The following is a 17,458-nucleotide window of genomic DNA, read 5'->3' on the forward strand; positions in this document are numbered from 1 at the left end:
AATGATGGACGTGTATATATCTTTTTGTAGAGCATGACATTTGATACTTTTCGTGCCAAGTACAGCGAATTTTACCCCATTATAGCCTAAGGGACTCTTCCGGCAGATATCTAACTCCAGCGAAGACAATTTTTAGCCTAAGAGACCGTTTTCCGCAGTTATTTAACTATATCAAACTTGGTTAGCAATTAAAAACTGCAACTGTTTTTCAAGATAGACAATTTGTATTTACAATAATAAAGAATTCACAAAATAACTTGAGTTTTTCGCCACTTGATACTCTCATTTCTTTAGAATGAAATACAAATTAAAAAATCTCAATATGAAATTTTATTTTGTATATTTTTTCTTGGACTTGGAATTGGCGAATGGAATTTATGGGCTTGGTTTGATTTGGCTGCACTTTATCCTCTACCTATGAATGGGCATATAGAATTTGTATGAGAATCTGTCAAAAAAAGGCTTGAAAACTTATTGAGTTTCTATAGTTTGTGCAGGGTATGGAAAAGGGATTGTCCATTTCATTGACTGTTGCTGGTTTTTTTGTTTTTTGTTTTTGCGAATTTGGCAAAACTTGAACTTGAAATTGGAATGTTTGAATTTGAATTTGAATATTGAGTGAGGTAACCATATTTGAGAATGAACATTTTTGTTTAGGCCATGTGTGTAAGCCACACGGCCCATTGGGCAAGTATTTTGGTTTTTTGCGGTTAATAACTTGATCAAATTGTCTACATTGATTGAATGTGGAATTTCTATGTTGGCCATTTCTTATCTGTGAGATAATAAAAGGCTAAAAGCATTGTATAGTTTGTTATAGATTTTTTCTCCCATTTTCTTTTTTTTTTTTTTTTTGGCAAAATGCCTGGCCAAAAGAGCAGAAGAAAAAGGGAAAAAAAAAACAAAATACTTGTATATTAAATGAGATACTGAGATGAGTGTGGGAAAAGCAAAAATAAAGTTGATTTTGTTTTGTTGTTGTACGCCATGTTGTACAGGCCAGGCCATGTATCTGTGGCTTGTTTCAATTAACTAAACATTAAAGGAAGTCTTTTAGTCGTTGTTGTTATTGCTGTTTTATATTTAGTTCGTCGTTGGCTGGTTGGTTGGTTCGTTGGTTGGCCAAAAGTGAGTTTTAAGTTACCCAACATGTTACGCATAATAATTGGAGAGTGAATTGCAGCTGCAACATTTGGTAGCAACAACTTTGCCTCGCTAATGAGATGAAACCACAATGCAGTAGATGCTTTCAATAGGATGGCTAAGGACGAAAGGATTAAGGTGTGCAAATATCTGCTTTCAACAGAGAGGAAGATATGCAAAAAAATAAAGTAGAAGTAAAAGAGTCTATGCATTCAATTTTGTAGCTGCTGCTGCTGCGGCAGCCGCCACTTTTTAGCATCATTAAAAACTCAAATTGTGATTAAGTAAGTTTGTTATTTAGCAGCCAAATAGTAGGTACATGTGTATGTATGACCAGGACCAGGGAGTCTCATGAGTGGTTGGAAGATCTTTGTGTGTGGGCGAATTATAAGTCATTAAAATTAATGAGGCAAAGCGTTTTAACCAGACCAATAGCCATATTTAGGGCGAAACAGAAGTGATTTCATGAAGAAGAAAAAAAAAACTGCAAACGTTTGCCAAATAAAACAAAATGACTTTTGTTCTTTTGCTTGTTTTCTTCTTTTTCTGCTTCTTGGTCTTTTCACACAATTCTTGGGCTCAAAGTAAAATGATCCTGAACTCTATATGTATATGCAAGAAGAAAATATGCAAAGACAAGCAAATTGCATTTGACAACAGCTGCGATGGCGGGGACACCTTCTCGAAAAAAGAAAAAACCATTCCAAAACATTATACACACGAAGAACGTCCTCCCTCTCATCCTTCTCTGTTCCCTCCTCATTACTCTGCTCGTGCCACCGGACAGAAATAGTTTTTCCATATTTGGCTCTGTTATTTTTGGATAAAGTGTATCTTTTGTTGTGATCGGCAGTGCCTAAAGAGAGGGAGGAGAGCAGACTAATTTGTCAGCTAAAGTTAGCTAGCGACACTTCGACTTCCACTTCCACATGCACTCCTCCTCCGTCACATCCCTCTGCATCTGTATTCATTGAGTGCAACACAATCAGTGTCAGAAATATTTAACATTTTCGTTTGTTTTTGCTTTTTCTTCTTGGCTTGTCTCGAGATTTATTTGCCTCGACTCCGATCTTTGGCTTTAATGCCTTTTCATTTCTTCTATCTTTACGATTGGCGCTTACCTCTCAGCTCTTTGAGGAAGATTTACTGCCAGGCAACATGACAACAACAACAATAACAACAACAATGTTTACCACAACTAAAACAAAAAGAAATGCAAACCGCATCAAGGCTTTTTTTGCCGATATCGCCGCTAACCATTAAATTATAACTCATGGCCAACAAAAATATTTACATGAAAAAAAAAAAAAAAATAAGAGAAACCCAACTAGAATCACTGCACTAATCTTTATCGATTAGCTAATACAAGCAACTGATTTTAATCCAATGATCCTGGAGGCTTTTGTAAATGACCACCAAAACCCAAGCGAAAGCCAACAAGAATAGAAATGTGGGAGCCATAATAATGAAATTTTTAACCCAAACTTTCCATAATACAGACAAATAGCTAACATTTTGAAACAAAATCTATTGAAAATATGGTCAATATTCATATCGAATCATTAAGAGAGCCAAATTTTACCTTTTGATTGTAACTAACAAGTTTTTTAAATTCTAAAGCTAAGAATCTCTCATTTTGCAAAAAATTTTCAAAACTCTAATAAAAAAACATGAAATTTAGAGGCTAAATTGATGCGAGAACTTTTAAAAACCAAAGTGAAAGCTTGAAAAATCCAAAAATAAAGATATATATAATAATTTCTAGGTTTAAGTTTCGAATTTTTACATTTTGCAAGCTTCAAGGAATAAGGGTTTTTTAAGATCCTGGCAATTAATTGATACCAAAGTGATAAGGATCTTTTAACTGAATTTTTGGTCAGCAGTTTGAGCGAGTCTTTTGTTTTTTCAAATGATTTTTAAGAATAGTCAGAAAAATAAGTTTCTCTTGCATTTGGAGAATAGAAAATAACTTCAACGGGGGGATTCCCCTCCTTTGCTAAGGAATACAAATCATTTCACAATATTTTTCAATGAAGATTAAGAGATTTTTCGATTGTCGCTGTCTCGTTTATAACAGATAGCGAAAAAGACAAAAAAGAAAGCAAAGCAAAAAAAAACAAAACAAAACCAACGAGTAACTGTAAACTGCATGATCTCTTTTTTCTTTCTTTCTTTTTTTTTTTTTTGTGCTAATCTACCAAAAAGTTATGAGTCTTCTGATAAAATTCAACTTGTGTAAATACAATTAGTTAGCAACCACACACACACACACACACACAAAGGCGAGACACACACACACCATAGAAGAAGAATTGCTAAAAATTCTGAAATTTTGCAATGATTTTTGGTTTATTGTTTCACGTACACTCAACTCTTTTTCTCTGCTTATCGGATTGAAGGCTTTTCAAATATAATTAGAGAGATTTCAAGAAAAAAAAAACAAAAAAAAAAAAAAGAATCCAACGGGCACTCGAAAAAAATTTAAATATTTACTAATAATGGTAATTATCGAATCGTTCGAAGAAGAAGAACAACAACAATACGAGTCAAACAGAAAAAAAAAATGATAATAACCAAACAAAATATTTATTATGATGATATTTATATTCTGGTTCTGCGGACTGGAGAAAAAGGGAGAGATAGCTGAGATTAAGAACTCGCGCCAAACACGTAACGCACACGCAAACGTTTCAAATGGAACTGAAGCCACATGCAGCTCGCTAGCAACGGTATAGGCTCGCTTTGTTGCTGTTGCTTTTGCTGTTGCTGGCCCTCCGCCTTCGCCTTCACCCTCGCTGCAGCTAAGCTCTAGCTCTGTGAGGAGCAAAATTATGAAACGAACGTCACGATGGCACGATGGCACGATGATGCGATGACACGAATGATGGCACGACAATCAAAAAGGCGAGGGCGTTTAACGAAGGCACACGAAGTGCATATGCTTGCCTTTTTGTTGTTGGCTTAATTGTCTTCGCATCGGCAAGCACAGCCAACCACAGACGAGGCTTGGCCCCTCAACTTGTTGCCAAAGGCCCAAGCATGTTGCCAAAGTAAGCAACATGTTGCTGAGAACGTAATGTTCACTTCTCCTTTGCGATTGCTTTTTGGCGCCTGCGTCAAGTACTTAACAAAACAAAGAAAAAGAAAAATTCAAAAATTTGAGTTCACCCACTGCTAACATTTTCTCGGAAAGTCGGAAAGTCGCCTCACTTTTCACTTTTTCTTTTCGCACATACGGAAAACTCATCAGACATGCATAACTCTCCCGGGGTTGCGGGTGGCTGGCCAACTACGCCAGCACTGCGGAAGGACGTAATGGTAGGTAGATGAGCGACCAGTGGGACCAGTGGTAGAGGGGAGGGTCGGCAGGGGCTGGCTGGTTGTTCGTTTACATTGTTTGTTGTTATGATTTTTATGATTTTAACAACTGCTTTTATTAGCCAACAAAACTAGAGAAGAGGTTAGCAGCTAGGCTAACTGTAGGTTAGTTCTCGAGCATATCTGATATGTGAACAAGGAATTTCTAAACATTATTACAACAGTCAGCCAAATTAATAAGCCTTTTTATTAAACAGTTAAGAGAGCTCAAATGTCATGTAAAAACTAAGTTTTAAGCCACAAATTGATTACCTAGAAGTGGATTTAAGGACCAATCTCTCTTTTTGGCTCAAATCCAGAGTAGGCCATGCGTCGTGACGTTTTTTTTTTCCCTTGGCAATTGGCGTATTGAATAAATACATGGATTTAGCTTCAGGGGGTATGCCTTAGTGCGATCCCATTAGCTAAATTGTATTCTACATTTGTTTTGGCATTTCGTTTTACATTCTTTTTTGTTGTTGTTGTCTGTTTCCTTCTTAATTTTCGCCCTTTTTGGCTTGGAGTGTGAAAAAGAAAAGCGCTGGCTGGCTGGCTGACTGGCAAATTCAATTTGCATATGTGGAAATTGTTGCTGCATATAAATCTGTAGCCATTTAACAAACTTGCAGCAAGTAGAGCTGCTAATTGACTTGCACACACAAAGAACTGGAATATTAATGTGGCCCAGAGAGGGAACACATAGTGTAAGGGGAGGGGTCTTAAAAGTGCAAGTTGTCTTGCCACACAAATCGATTGAAAAATGGCAAAAAAAAAAAAAAAAAAAAAACAAAATATTTAATCAACAAACCTCAATGCAAAAAAAAAAAAAAACCAACAACTAAAATTCCAATGAAATAAAAGAAGAAATAAGTTTACATAAATGCAAATAACTTTTGTATTCTAAATTAAATCACACACACACACACACAGAGAGAGATAGAGTTAGGGAGGGTTGGAGAGAACCCACATTTTGTTTGCTTATTTGTTGTTCTTTACATAATAATTAAAATTTAGCGCAACTCAAGTGCTCGGTTGCTACCAAATGACGCACTTTTCTACTAACCAAACCAACAACTGGGCAACTGAGCGGATGCTGCAACCCACCGATATGCCCCACAGGGTCTGCCAGCATCCACCATACCCCAACCCCGAAACCCCATTCACAAAAGCGAGTTTCAAATTTCATAATGCAATGAATAAAAAACAACAACATGAAGACACACACATAACACAAAAGTTAAGCAATCCAGAACTCATCATCATGGTCTAGGTTAGACGACTTTCCATCTCACTCTTCTTTTTTCTCGTTCTTTCTTTCTCTCTCTCTCTCTCTCTTTTTGTATGACTTCATTAACCCCAATTGCAGTCCTTAAGAGCAAAAGGCGTCAAGCAATTGATGCCACTAGACAGACAATCACAATAAAAAAGAAAACAATTAACAAAATTGTCGAATCGTTAAATATTTCATAAAGTTGACATCACAAAAAAACAATTACAAATTCCAAAATATAGAAATTTTTTCAAAAAGCACTTTCATTAACCAAAGGCAATTGCAGGAAATGTGAAATCTACAATACACATAACTCAACCAAAGCCAAAAGAAGTCCCTAATGGTTCATCTAGACTTCACCTTGGATGCGTCTTTAGTGGGGACGGTTTTGAACGTTTTGCGGTGTGACGTTCCTATCTCAGGCGATTCAATTGAACTTTCTTTCGATATTTTCCGAATGTAACACTGAAAATTGGTCATTAACTGGATAAAATGTGTCAAAGAACAAACAGAAAGAAACAAAATTGAAATTTGCTTCAATTTCTGCATAATCTGGATAAAGGATTCGATAAAGGAACTTTTTGAACTTTCGAGCATGTTGAAATGAAAGGGTATGCATTGGCCCATACATTGGCTAATGGGAATATGGAAATGACAGATAATAGACTGAAACTAGATAAGTTATTGTCAGAATTTGACTAGAGGCTCTCTAGTGGCTCGATTGCAGTTTTCTGCTGGTAGAGAAATGTTCTCTTTCCTAATTAGATATTGGGGGACTGCTATAATCCCGAATATCCAAGGCTCCGTTGCCGAATATCCAATGCTCCATTAACAAAATGTGGGATAGCCCCATATTACACGCCCACAATTTTTTGTTTGTTTTTTACTTCTCGCAGTCAAGTGTTGAAAATTCATTAAATTTACAAGGACACAACTTTCGTTGCTGTTACTTTTTTGGTTCTTTCTTTTAGCTTTTTGTGACCTCTGACATTGCATTTAATCTCGTTGACAGGCACTTAACACGCCCCCAAGTAGTAAAAGCAGCAGCAGCATCAACGACAACAAGAACAACAACAATACCAAAAAATTGTACCCCAGCATGCAGGAGGCAACTGGAACTGAAACTGGATTTTGTTACAGCTCAAGGGAGGAGATGCTGATGCCAGAGATGAAGGTGGCAGAGAGGTCCTTCTGCCAGAGTGTGTGCAAGAGGATTATTTAAGTTTATAATACGCTTAGGGGTAATTTTAATCTGTTGCAAATTGTTTTTGTTGTTAGCCAAAAGAGTCAACCCCCAAATCAACATCATATATAAAACATGGAATGGATTTTGTTATTTTTTTTTTTCTGTTTTTGGTCCTTCTTGCATGTGTGTACATACATATGTGTTCCATATTTGTGGCATATTTCATAGATGCGTTGAAGAAAGGACTTGAAATTTATGCGTTTGTATTGCCATTTTGATACCCTGCATCGTGAACCTGCTATTAATATGATATTTCCTTTCTTGTTTTAAGATTTTTGTGTTCATATCAGTAATCTATGGAAGGGAAAGTCTTCTCTTTTGAATACACGGTATACGAAAGTCGTTTCTTTTGACATAATGTGCCAAATTTGTTTTCGAGTTTGGAGTTTTGCATTTTTGTGTGGTTTTGCGTGTGAGACGTTTCATTAAACCAAACACACACACACACACACACACACAGAATCGCGCTACTCCGACCAGCGACCTAACGCGTGTGTGGGCGGAGTTGAAATCGTAATTTCACTTTTATTTTTTTGGATTTTTGTTTTTGCTGTGGCTTGGCGGTTGAAAGAGGGAATGCGGTGGTGGTGGGAGGAGTAAATGAATCCGCGGGGAATATGCAATTTTTACTAGCAAGGAAAACTGAAAATGGATGCAAACTGGTTTCAGGGTCAACAGTAATACAAAACTGATGGAATGAAAAGCTAATCATTTCCAAATTCTTCAATTGGAGGATTTGGGGGAACAAAGATATTATGAAACATATCAATAAGTAGTCAAATGAACTATTTATCGTTGTGAATCGTACTGAACTGGAATTCGAATTGGCATGAAATCATTTTCCAATCGTTCAATGAGTAAAACAAATTGTATAAATACCCTAGAGTTAAGTGATATATAAGAAATTTGAAAACTATACTTCAAATCCAATGTGGCGAATGGAATGGAATGCCAATAACTGGCCAATTAAGTCCAAAATATCCAAAGAGCCCCTAAATTAAAACCAATTACTTCAAAATATACTTTTTGTATACCGAATTTCAATAATTATGTCAGATGAAACAATCAACTATTTAAAGTCAAGAGTGCGATAATACAAAACCCATCAATTGGAAAAATTTTGGCAAGGGAATTGAAAATAATTAAATAAATGATCGCTAAATATTAAGCAATTGAGTTGATCGCCTATAAATAGATATGTTTTTATGCAAAATCCATTAGAATTTGGAAGAGAAGAGGCAAAAATATTTAACCTAATTTAAAATACGGATGAATTCATATTCATTTTGTATTCATATCGATGGGCCAATTAATATACGGAATTTATTTCCTTAATCCATTACAAATACAATACATAATAACTTTATGCAAAATTGATTTTACTTTAAAGCACGGCACATTGCCAGCCGGCAATGCAAATGAGATCAGCGGTCAGAAAATATACAAAAAAAAAAAAAAACAAAAAAAAAATTAACAACAAAATAAGCAAAAGTGGGCATTATAATATTTTGACTAAATCAGAAATTACCCAAAAATCAAATATAATATCAAGTGAAATTCTGAATTTCTTTAAGATTCATGTAATCAAAATCAAAAGAAACGAAAACGAAAATTAAATAAAATAAGCACTCACCATTACCTATCCAATTATCCACTGGTGGCTCTGGTTTTGGATTTGGCTCTTGCTCTTCTGTGGGTGGGCAACCAGCCTCATCGGTTTGATCCTCACAATCTAAGTGACCATTGCAACGATAATTCAAATTCAGGCAACGATAATCGCACTTGAATTCCTCTTCAGAGCAAATCAAATCTAAAATTTGTTAAATAAACCGCAAAAAATAAAAAGAAAAAACGAAAAAGAAAAAAAAGGATAAAAGAAAAGTCAAACAAATGACTGCAAACAAATTGTCTAGAAAAATGAAAATACTAAAAGTTAATGAAACTGGGTGCGAAGGGAATGACTTGATTTTTGAGGGGATCTATGGCGATTGCGATCTAATTTCATTATATATACCTAGATATATAAGTTCACTTAGATTTACATGGGTATAGGATTAGTTTAATGTGTTATGATGTTGTTATTATTGTTGTTGTTGTTGTTGTTTGTTTTTTTCTAGTTGATGACAATGATGATCAAATTGAATTTGAATTACCCGGTTCATAATTATCAGAGTCACAATTCGATTCGTCCTCGTTATCAGGACAATCCCTTATGCTATCGCAACGCTGCTCATCGCAAATGGTGTGACCTGATACAGGACAAGTATAGGTGGTATCACCACGGCAGCCAGACACGGAGCCAGAATGACTGATCGTCACAGCGCTATCATCGCCAGAACCTTCTACTTCTGGTATCGTGTCATGAGCACTTATAACTGGTCCTTCCGGATGAATGTCATACCCTATGTTGATTTGTGTCTCTGTATGTGTGTGTGTGTGTGTGTAGGTGTGTTGGTGTATGTGTGTTTGTTTGTAAGTTTAAAAGGCACAAAATTAGTTAGCGATTTTGTCGTTTTACTAAAACATAACAAAAACATAGAGACTTAGATATAGAGACAGAGAGAAAGTGAAAAAAAGACAGAGAAAGAGAGAGACAGTCGATGACTTACAATTAGGCGTACAAGCAACTGATAGACAGAATGAAAATGGAAATAGTTTGTATATGCAAAAATAACATCACTCAATGGTTAACAATTTCTTTGGCACAAAAGCTTCGTTTTTTTCCCGCCCTCCCCTTCCCACCACGGGGATTGCAATCGTAACTCTGCCCCAACATTTTTGAAACCATTGTTTTTTCTGGTTTTCTTTCAAAATTAGTTTCGTTTGCATTCCCTTCCACGAATTCACAATGAATGGATTTATGTATGTATGTTGTGTATTGAACCCGGTTTTTTTTTTTTGTAAGCAGAACAAACCTCGATGGGCTGCACACATTTGAGGATCTTCATCGGAACCATCGGTGCAATCGTTATTATTATCGCATACATGACTGCAATCGGCATAGCCATCACCATTTTTACAATCAAAGTAATCATCATTCTCGCAAACTCGTAGAACTTCTTTTACCGATGGCTTCGTAGTGATAACAACTTCATTATCTTCGTTATATTCATCATAGCCATCATCATCATTACGGTTGTTGTTTCTATCAAATATATTCGTTTCCCTATATAGTTGACACATTTGTGGCTCCTCATCAGATCCATCGGAACAATCGTTCAAATCATTGCATATGTTAATGCAATTGATTTGCTCATCACCATTTGAGCATGGGAATTCATCACCCATTTTGAGGCAAACAGCTGATTTCGTTGGTTTAACGGGTTTGTAGGATTTGGTATAGCCTGCATTTTGAGGTGTATTGAGTGAGTGACAGAGATAGCATGATAGTAGTGAAAGTTTTTGGAAAATTCGAATTAATTCAAATATAGATTTCTACTCTAGGACATATGTAATTGAACGTTTTACTTGGTGGCCCCAATCACCACAGAGAGCATAGAGCAGCGAGAGAGATAGAGAGAGCTAAGGCAAGTTCTATAATGAAATTTATTATAATTTCCCTTACCCTGATATGGATAAAAGGCGAATCTATCATCGACAGATGCACCTATTCTGTCAATTCGATTATAGTTCGATAATTGTTTACGGAATTGCTCCTCAAAGTCGGTAATACGATTTGGTATCTCCAATTGCACCAACACTCGCTGCTTAAAGGCATCGTCCGTTGGTCTATAAGAGACAATTAACAGGATTAGAGAAGAGGTTTGGAGTTTGAGTTTGGAGAGTAATATGTACTTACTCCACATTCAAGAGAGTGCTATGCAGCTCCACATCATCGTCATCCAATTCATAGACCTCACGGAAAAAGGAAAGCAACTCTTGTGCAAGTTGTCTTTGCAAAGTATCGAATTTTTCACTGTTTTTATCCTCATACTCGGTAAAGAATGGTTCATGTATGATGAAAACGGTACGATCTGGGAAAATAGTTAGAGAGAGAGAGAGAGAATCAATGTATGACTTGATAAAGATCTCAATCTAATATCACTTACACGAAGTGGTTTCATCTCCACCATCACCTCCATCTCCGCCATCACCGGAGCCCGGATAGTTCTCCTCATAATTATCGGGTGAACGTTTACGTGATTGCAATTTTTGCAAACGTTGTTTTTCCTGCAGTTGTTGCCTATTAAACTTTTGGAGATCACGTCGCTGCTTTGCCTCCTCCTTGGCTTGTTGTCGTCGCTCCTGTTGACGTTTATTCAAACTGCGATGGACACGAACCTTCGATGCTTCGGTACCAGAGCCAAAAATGCGAGAGAGTTCGCGACGAACTCTATGTACACCCTGACTGAACCAGTTACCCTCTACCAACTGGGGCTCATCATCATCAGCTATGGAGTTCCAATCATCTAGAACATCATGACGCTTCTCACGATCCAAAATAACATTGTCTTTCTCCGCAAAGTCAAGGTCATCGTCTAAACTTGTGATTTGCTGCAAGAATGAAAAATTGAGAAAAACCAAAATTAGAATGAAAATTCCAAAAGCTTTTCAAAGCCTGAAAAAGTAACCAACTGCTCACAGTTTAAGAGCCATTGGATGTCTAAATAGGCTAAACTTGACAGTTTGATGGCTACTGAAGCTTTTCACCTCACTTTAACAGAAAGCTTTTGGCGTACTGTTAACAACAGTTTACAGTTTGTTGAATTTTGAGTTTGAAATTTTCAAATAAAGGCGTTCCCCCCCACATCTTTCCACTTTCCACCAACCACCCTAACAAAAGAATGTTTTAAATTTTCAAATAAACTGCAAGTAAATGACAATTACAACATGAAAAATGCATTCACTTCTTCTCGTCTTCTTTTTGTCATCTTCTTCATTGGGCCTTTCAGTTCTTGCCCATTATTATCTTCTTGGTTTTATCGATGGGGCCACCTTATCGATAAGAAGAAAAACCAAAGATATGACAAAGGCGAAGAAGAAGAAAATTGGGAGGGTTTCGGGGAGTAAAGTGAAACAAGGCGCATGCACATTTGGCCCACATTCCATTACTTATTTCCCATGCCCCCACTGCTGCATTATTGTATCATTCTGATAGAAGAAATAAAAGATATATACGTCTATGTATGTATATAGCTACAGGTAAATACATACATAGATAGATAGATATGGCATTCCATATGCACCAGGCACAAGTTGGACCTAAACAAAAATGTTAAGTGGATAGTTTTCAATACGAATAGAAAGATTTCAAATCTGCAATTACAAAGTACATATGTACATACATATATCTTTTTGATTCTTTGATTCTCTTCATTATGGAAATTGTACATTCTGTGTGTCTTCGCCTTGGGTGGGTCCCCGCCTCGCCCTAACTCTGGCACTTATCAACAAGAATAGTGCGTGAATAAAGAATCTATGACGTCTGTCTGTCACTTACAAACAAAACAAAACCAAAAACTTAACACTTGAAATCAATTCTCAATTAGAGAGTTACAACGGGGGGAGTTTGAGTTGTAATTGATTAAATCGTTAACCAAAAAGTAGTTTTTAATAAGCCTAAAGTACACTTGTTTCTGGTTGACTTAACTGTGACTTCTCGACCTTAAAATTAGAAGTAGCAATTCCGTTCAAATCAAGCTTAACTGAAAGTTGGCACCATTTATCTTGACCATTAGAAAGTAATTAGGTTGTGAATTCGGTTAGTTAATCAGCAATTCTTATTGATTAATGGCAAGATATTAAAATTATTTATATGTTTGTGTGTATGATAAGCGTATTTAGGTCAATTTTTAATGCCAATTAATTGCCAAAAAGAATGTCTCCTAAATATTCAATTTTCAACAGGCAACAAAAAATGTAATTCTAAATTTGTGATTTTGATATTGATAGTTTATATGATTGTCAATTAAACAATATCTTCTCAGACATTTCGGGGGCATTTCGAGTTAGTCTATTTGGTAAATTGTATCAAATATATTTGAATGCTTGCAATTCAATTGGCCTGACACAGTTTTGAGCGTTTATTGTTTCTTGCACGAGAAATGTGGCTAATGCATGCAAACAGCTTCCCCTCTATTGCAAACTGTGGCTGTCAAACTGTGAAAACGACCGCCCACATACACTTATCCACCGAATGAAAATGAATGGGAATGGAAGTGGAAATGAATTATTACGCATACGCAGCGTGTTGAACAAACAAGCAAATAAATGAAACTAATGTGCGTGGCAAATCAAAAAGAACATGCAACATGCCACTATTTATGTAAAAAGGTGAATTGTCTGTTAAAAAGCAGGCAGCAAGCGGGAGAGAGAGACAGAGAGAGTGCGGCAGTGTGGTGGAAGGGGGTTCAGTTCGGGGGGCAGCTATTGTCCTTGAACCCATTTCTAAATGCATTCACAGAGATTTATGAGATTTGATGCATTTTTGTTTTTTTTTTTTTTTTTTTGTATATTCTTTTTGTTGTAGTCATTTCGAATAAACTTGTTGCATAGACATCCCAAGACAAAAACTGGGTCACACACACACATACATACAACAGCGAGAACGATGGGCAAAGAGAGGGTGTAATGTAAGAGTAAAGACAGTCGTCAAGGTCGTCATTGTCGTTCGTAGACTTGGGTGTTTTTTTTTTCTTTTTCTGTTGTTGTTCAACTTCCTCTTTATTTTATCCTTTTTTTTTTTGTTAATGCTATTTCCCCTCTTTTTATTGTTCCTTCTTTTCGTCCAGTTCCGTGCATTGAACTTTATTGGGCAAAATCAAACCAAAAAAACAAAAAAAAAAAAAAAGGAGACCACACACAGTGCCAAAAAATTATGAAAACTAGGCCCGTCCCGTGGGGCAGCCAGACACTGATTTTGACTCATTTCCTGTAAGACAAATTACACATTGGAAACGACAGACAAACACCAAAAGAGAGAGAGAGAGAGAAAGACAGTTGGGCGAGAGATAGGAACCCCCACCTCCAAGTCACCCCACCAAAGCCTTTCCACCCGCTACACACACATCTCCTTCACTTCATTCCATTTTTTTTTCATAAATTTTGCACACACATGTGTACGGCAATTTATTTTCATCTAAGTTTGAAAATCGCAGACAAAATACTCGTAAAATCGATCGCACACGTTTCTCAATGAAGACAGTGGAAAATAGTGAGAGATGGATGGAAATGTAGTCGGAGACAGAGACGGAGAGAAAGGGAAAACGCGAAAGGAAAAAGTTATTGACTGTTTGACTGAGTGTCTGTCTGTCTGTCTGTCCGCCTTTCTGACTACACACAAAATTTGTGGCCAATAAACACGGCAAATATGGTTTCCTTTGGCCCTTTATGGAAACTGGGCGTTATGAAGGCGTGGCAGGCCAAATTTGGCAACAAAAGGAATAGCTAAAACCATTCAAAGGCAAAGTCTAGTTACTCTACAAATTAAAATGTTTTCTATACACAAATTAACAGAAGTCTCCACAAGTCTACGAAGTGATTTCATCTTTAAAAACAGAACTTATGTCTTCAATCAAACAGTGTATTGTACAGGGAAATCTCCACAACTCTACAAAGCCTCCACAGGCCTATGAAACTCTCCACAAATTTATTTAAGTCTCCCAAACATAATTGGTTTATAATTTCTGTGAATTATACTTCTTTTTTTTTTAAGTCTACAAAACGAAATCTTTACAAGCCTATAAAGTATATTTCTCTCTCTCTCTCTCCATAAGTCCATTAAAGTCTCCAAAACCTAAAAGATTCTTAGTTCATGTAATTTGTGGTATGATAAACATTTCTTGTCTAAATCAACAAAATCTCCACAAGTCTACACTGAGTAGAATATTTCTCTCTCTCTCTCTCCATAAGTCTATTAAAGTCTCCAAAAACCTAAAAGATTCTTAGGTTTATGTGATTAGTAATGTAATCTCCACAAGTCTACACTGTTTTTGTGCCTTACATTGCCTGTAATATAGCAGAAAAGTATCCGCACTTAGAATTGAAAAGTTTTCAGTATTTGTAACATTCCCAACAAACAATTAAAGTCGATGGGCAGCAACATTTCTCTACTTTCTGTATGTGTGTGTTTGTGTGTTACCCACAATTATTAGGAAGGATATTCTCATAAAAGGAACAGACGCAAAGAGAGAGAAAGTTGTGCAAAAGGAAATTGGGGATAAAAACATGTGAAAATTTGATTAAAAACTAACGCCAAGGTAATTGGTTGTAAACCACCAGTCAGACAACAACAAAACTCAGAAAACTCACACAGACACACACTGACTCCTACTCTACTCCACTGCCACTCCTCACTCACACTCCCTTCTCTATGGCTCTTTTTCCTGTTCCTGTTTCTGTTTCTGTTCATAGTTGTTCTATTATTATTATGCTGAGTTATTTTCTCACACAACCTTTTAGTTGTTGTTGCTATTATGCATTTCTAGCTGGGTTTTTGCTTTGCTTTTTACTTTTATGCTCAAAATGTCATCAAGTTGTGGCGGTATTTGGGTCTTTGGGGCAAGTGCAAAGCAATTGACGCCCGTCATCTCTGAGGCCAATCGAGGGGAATGAGAAGAAGATGATGGCAATGTTTAAGGGAAGGAGACCGTTGGACCTCTAAAAGAAGATTATGTGATTAAGTTTAAAGCGTCGCCATGCCCGTCAATCATCATCAACGTATGAAGACTGAGATTAAAATGAAGAATTGCATTGCCTCAGCCTTTGCCTTTTCCTTTGCCCCGGTCTACCTCAACATCAAACTGTAGGAAAACAAAAACTGAGTGCAACAACAAATTAAGTTTCATCTCTTTTGCTCTCTGTATAGTTTTAGATCTCCGGTTTCAGATCTCAGCAGGAAATATTTAGCAAGATTCTCTTAATTCGTGTCTATTTCTATTTGTTGAGTGTTTTCCTTTCTCCCCACCCCGCACATATTTCGAGCGCTGTAAACTAGACGTTCGCCAATTGTTTTCATTTAATTAGTTTCTCTTCTCAGTTTAGTTTCTCCCTCTACGTTTTTTTTGCCATTGCCATCCTCGGATTTTCCTCTTGTGCACTTATTTGCGCAATTCAGCTGCCATTTGATATACCAAATAGTCTTGTGGGTGGGCACATCATCTTTATTGCATTGCTTCAAAATGGAGTAGATGAGATAGCGGCTTACTAATCAAATTTAAACATAATCTTTTCCCCTAACTGTTTATATTTAGCAGCGCGAAACAAAAAATTTCAAGATTTAAAATTGGAGACCTTCTATGAATGCGGCAATAGGTAAATATTCGCATACTGGGATAGGGAAAGATCTATTGAGTCCATTTTCTAATCCGTTTTCCAAGGAAATAAGTATGTCAAACTTAATTAGTCAAGCTTTTCAGTTTGCTCAGACATAGAGAATCGTTATTCTCTTGTAGACAATCAATTGATAGCCAAAACAAACAACCTTCTGCATAGGGGTTGGTTATTGGTCAAAAACCTTCAGTGATTGGCAAGAGTGATTAAAAAGAAGTAATAGATATTAAAACAATGCTAAAATGGAAATGAAAACTAATTCAATTTGTTTTTCACACACAGGATTCATGTTCCTCTTTTGTTATGTTGAAATAGATCTAAAGAACTTTAACCTTAGACTCCTGAATATGATAGAATAACAGGAAATTAAATAGCATGTAACATTGAGAGAGGGAGAGAGAGAGGGCGAAAGAGACAAAGTCACATGTGCAACAATGTGGCAAAGTGACAATGTGACACCTGAAATGGACAATTTGCATATGGCGGTTATATATATTTCGAGTTGTAATGCATTGAGTTTGGCTCAAAAAGGTTGGCAAAGTTCAACAATGTTGAGGACGAGGGCTGTTTGAAATCTTTTGTTGTTATTTCAATTGTTCACATTGTCATTGTTTGATTTGGTTTTGTGTGTATGTGGTTTTTTTTTCTGGTGAAGTTATGTGGAAACTTATTTAAATGTTGCAACTTCTGATGGTGCTTCACTAACTCCTACTCTCAAGGTTGACACGTCCTCTGGACAGAAGCATGAGGGCATAGAGCACGCTTTTGGCGACTGTTGATCCTGGCTGATGTTTTACACCATAATACACACATACACACACACAGAGAGAGAGAGGGAGATATGCAAGACTCTTTTGGGTTGGACACTTGATGATGCCGCTCACGTTTTGGCAATTTCTCATAAAACAAACGACCATTAACGCCTTTAAGTTGTCGGCAGACTTTTCTTTCTCCGGCTTCTTTTTTTTTTCTTTGCAATTTTTTTTTTTTTTGTTGTTGTTTGACATGCTGTGGTTGCACCACAAAAGTCTGATGGGTATGGTGGGTTTCGGTGGTGGGGTAGGGGGTGTCACTTTGTTCGTGCCTGATATTAAGTTGTCAGCCCCCCACAAAACTTGAGCTAGTCCTTGTCTATGTGGCAGCTATTTTTATTCCCTCATCTTTTTCCTTTC

The 17,458-nt window shown here is 36.6% G+C and overlaps 1 protein-coding gene across 1 annotated transcript in view; it reads right to left on the bottom strand.

Moving 5' to 3' along the window:
* trol (terribly reduced optic lobes) overlaps positions 1-17,458 on the bottom strand; it is an 86,877-nt gene that overhangs the window by 47,732 nt on the left and 21,687 nt on the right. Inside the window, exons 3-7 of the mRNA XM_068298627.1 lie at positions 11,066-11,510; positions 10,816-10,990; positions 10,582-10,745; positions 9,170-9,436; positions 8,650-8,826 (exon numbers count right to left, since the gene is read on the bottom strand). Coding sequence (XP_068154728.1) covers positions 8,650-8,826; positions 9,170-9,436; positions 10,582-10,745; positions 10,816-10,990; positions 11,066-11,510 — 1,228 coding nt within the window. The remainder of the gene's footprint in view (positions 1-8,649; positions 8,827-9,169; positions 9,437-10,581; positions 10,746-10,815; positions 10,991-11,065; positions 11,511-17,458) is intronic.

This window comes from Drosophila tropicalis, unplaced genomic scaffold, assembly GCF_018151085.1.
Source record: "Drosophila tropicalis isolate 14030-0801.00 unplaced genomic scaffold, ASM1815108v1 contig_158, whole genome shotgun sequence".
Lineage (NCBI taxonomy): Eukaryota > Metazoa > Arthropoda > Insecta > Diptera > Drosophilidae > Drosophila > Drosophila tropicalis.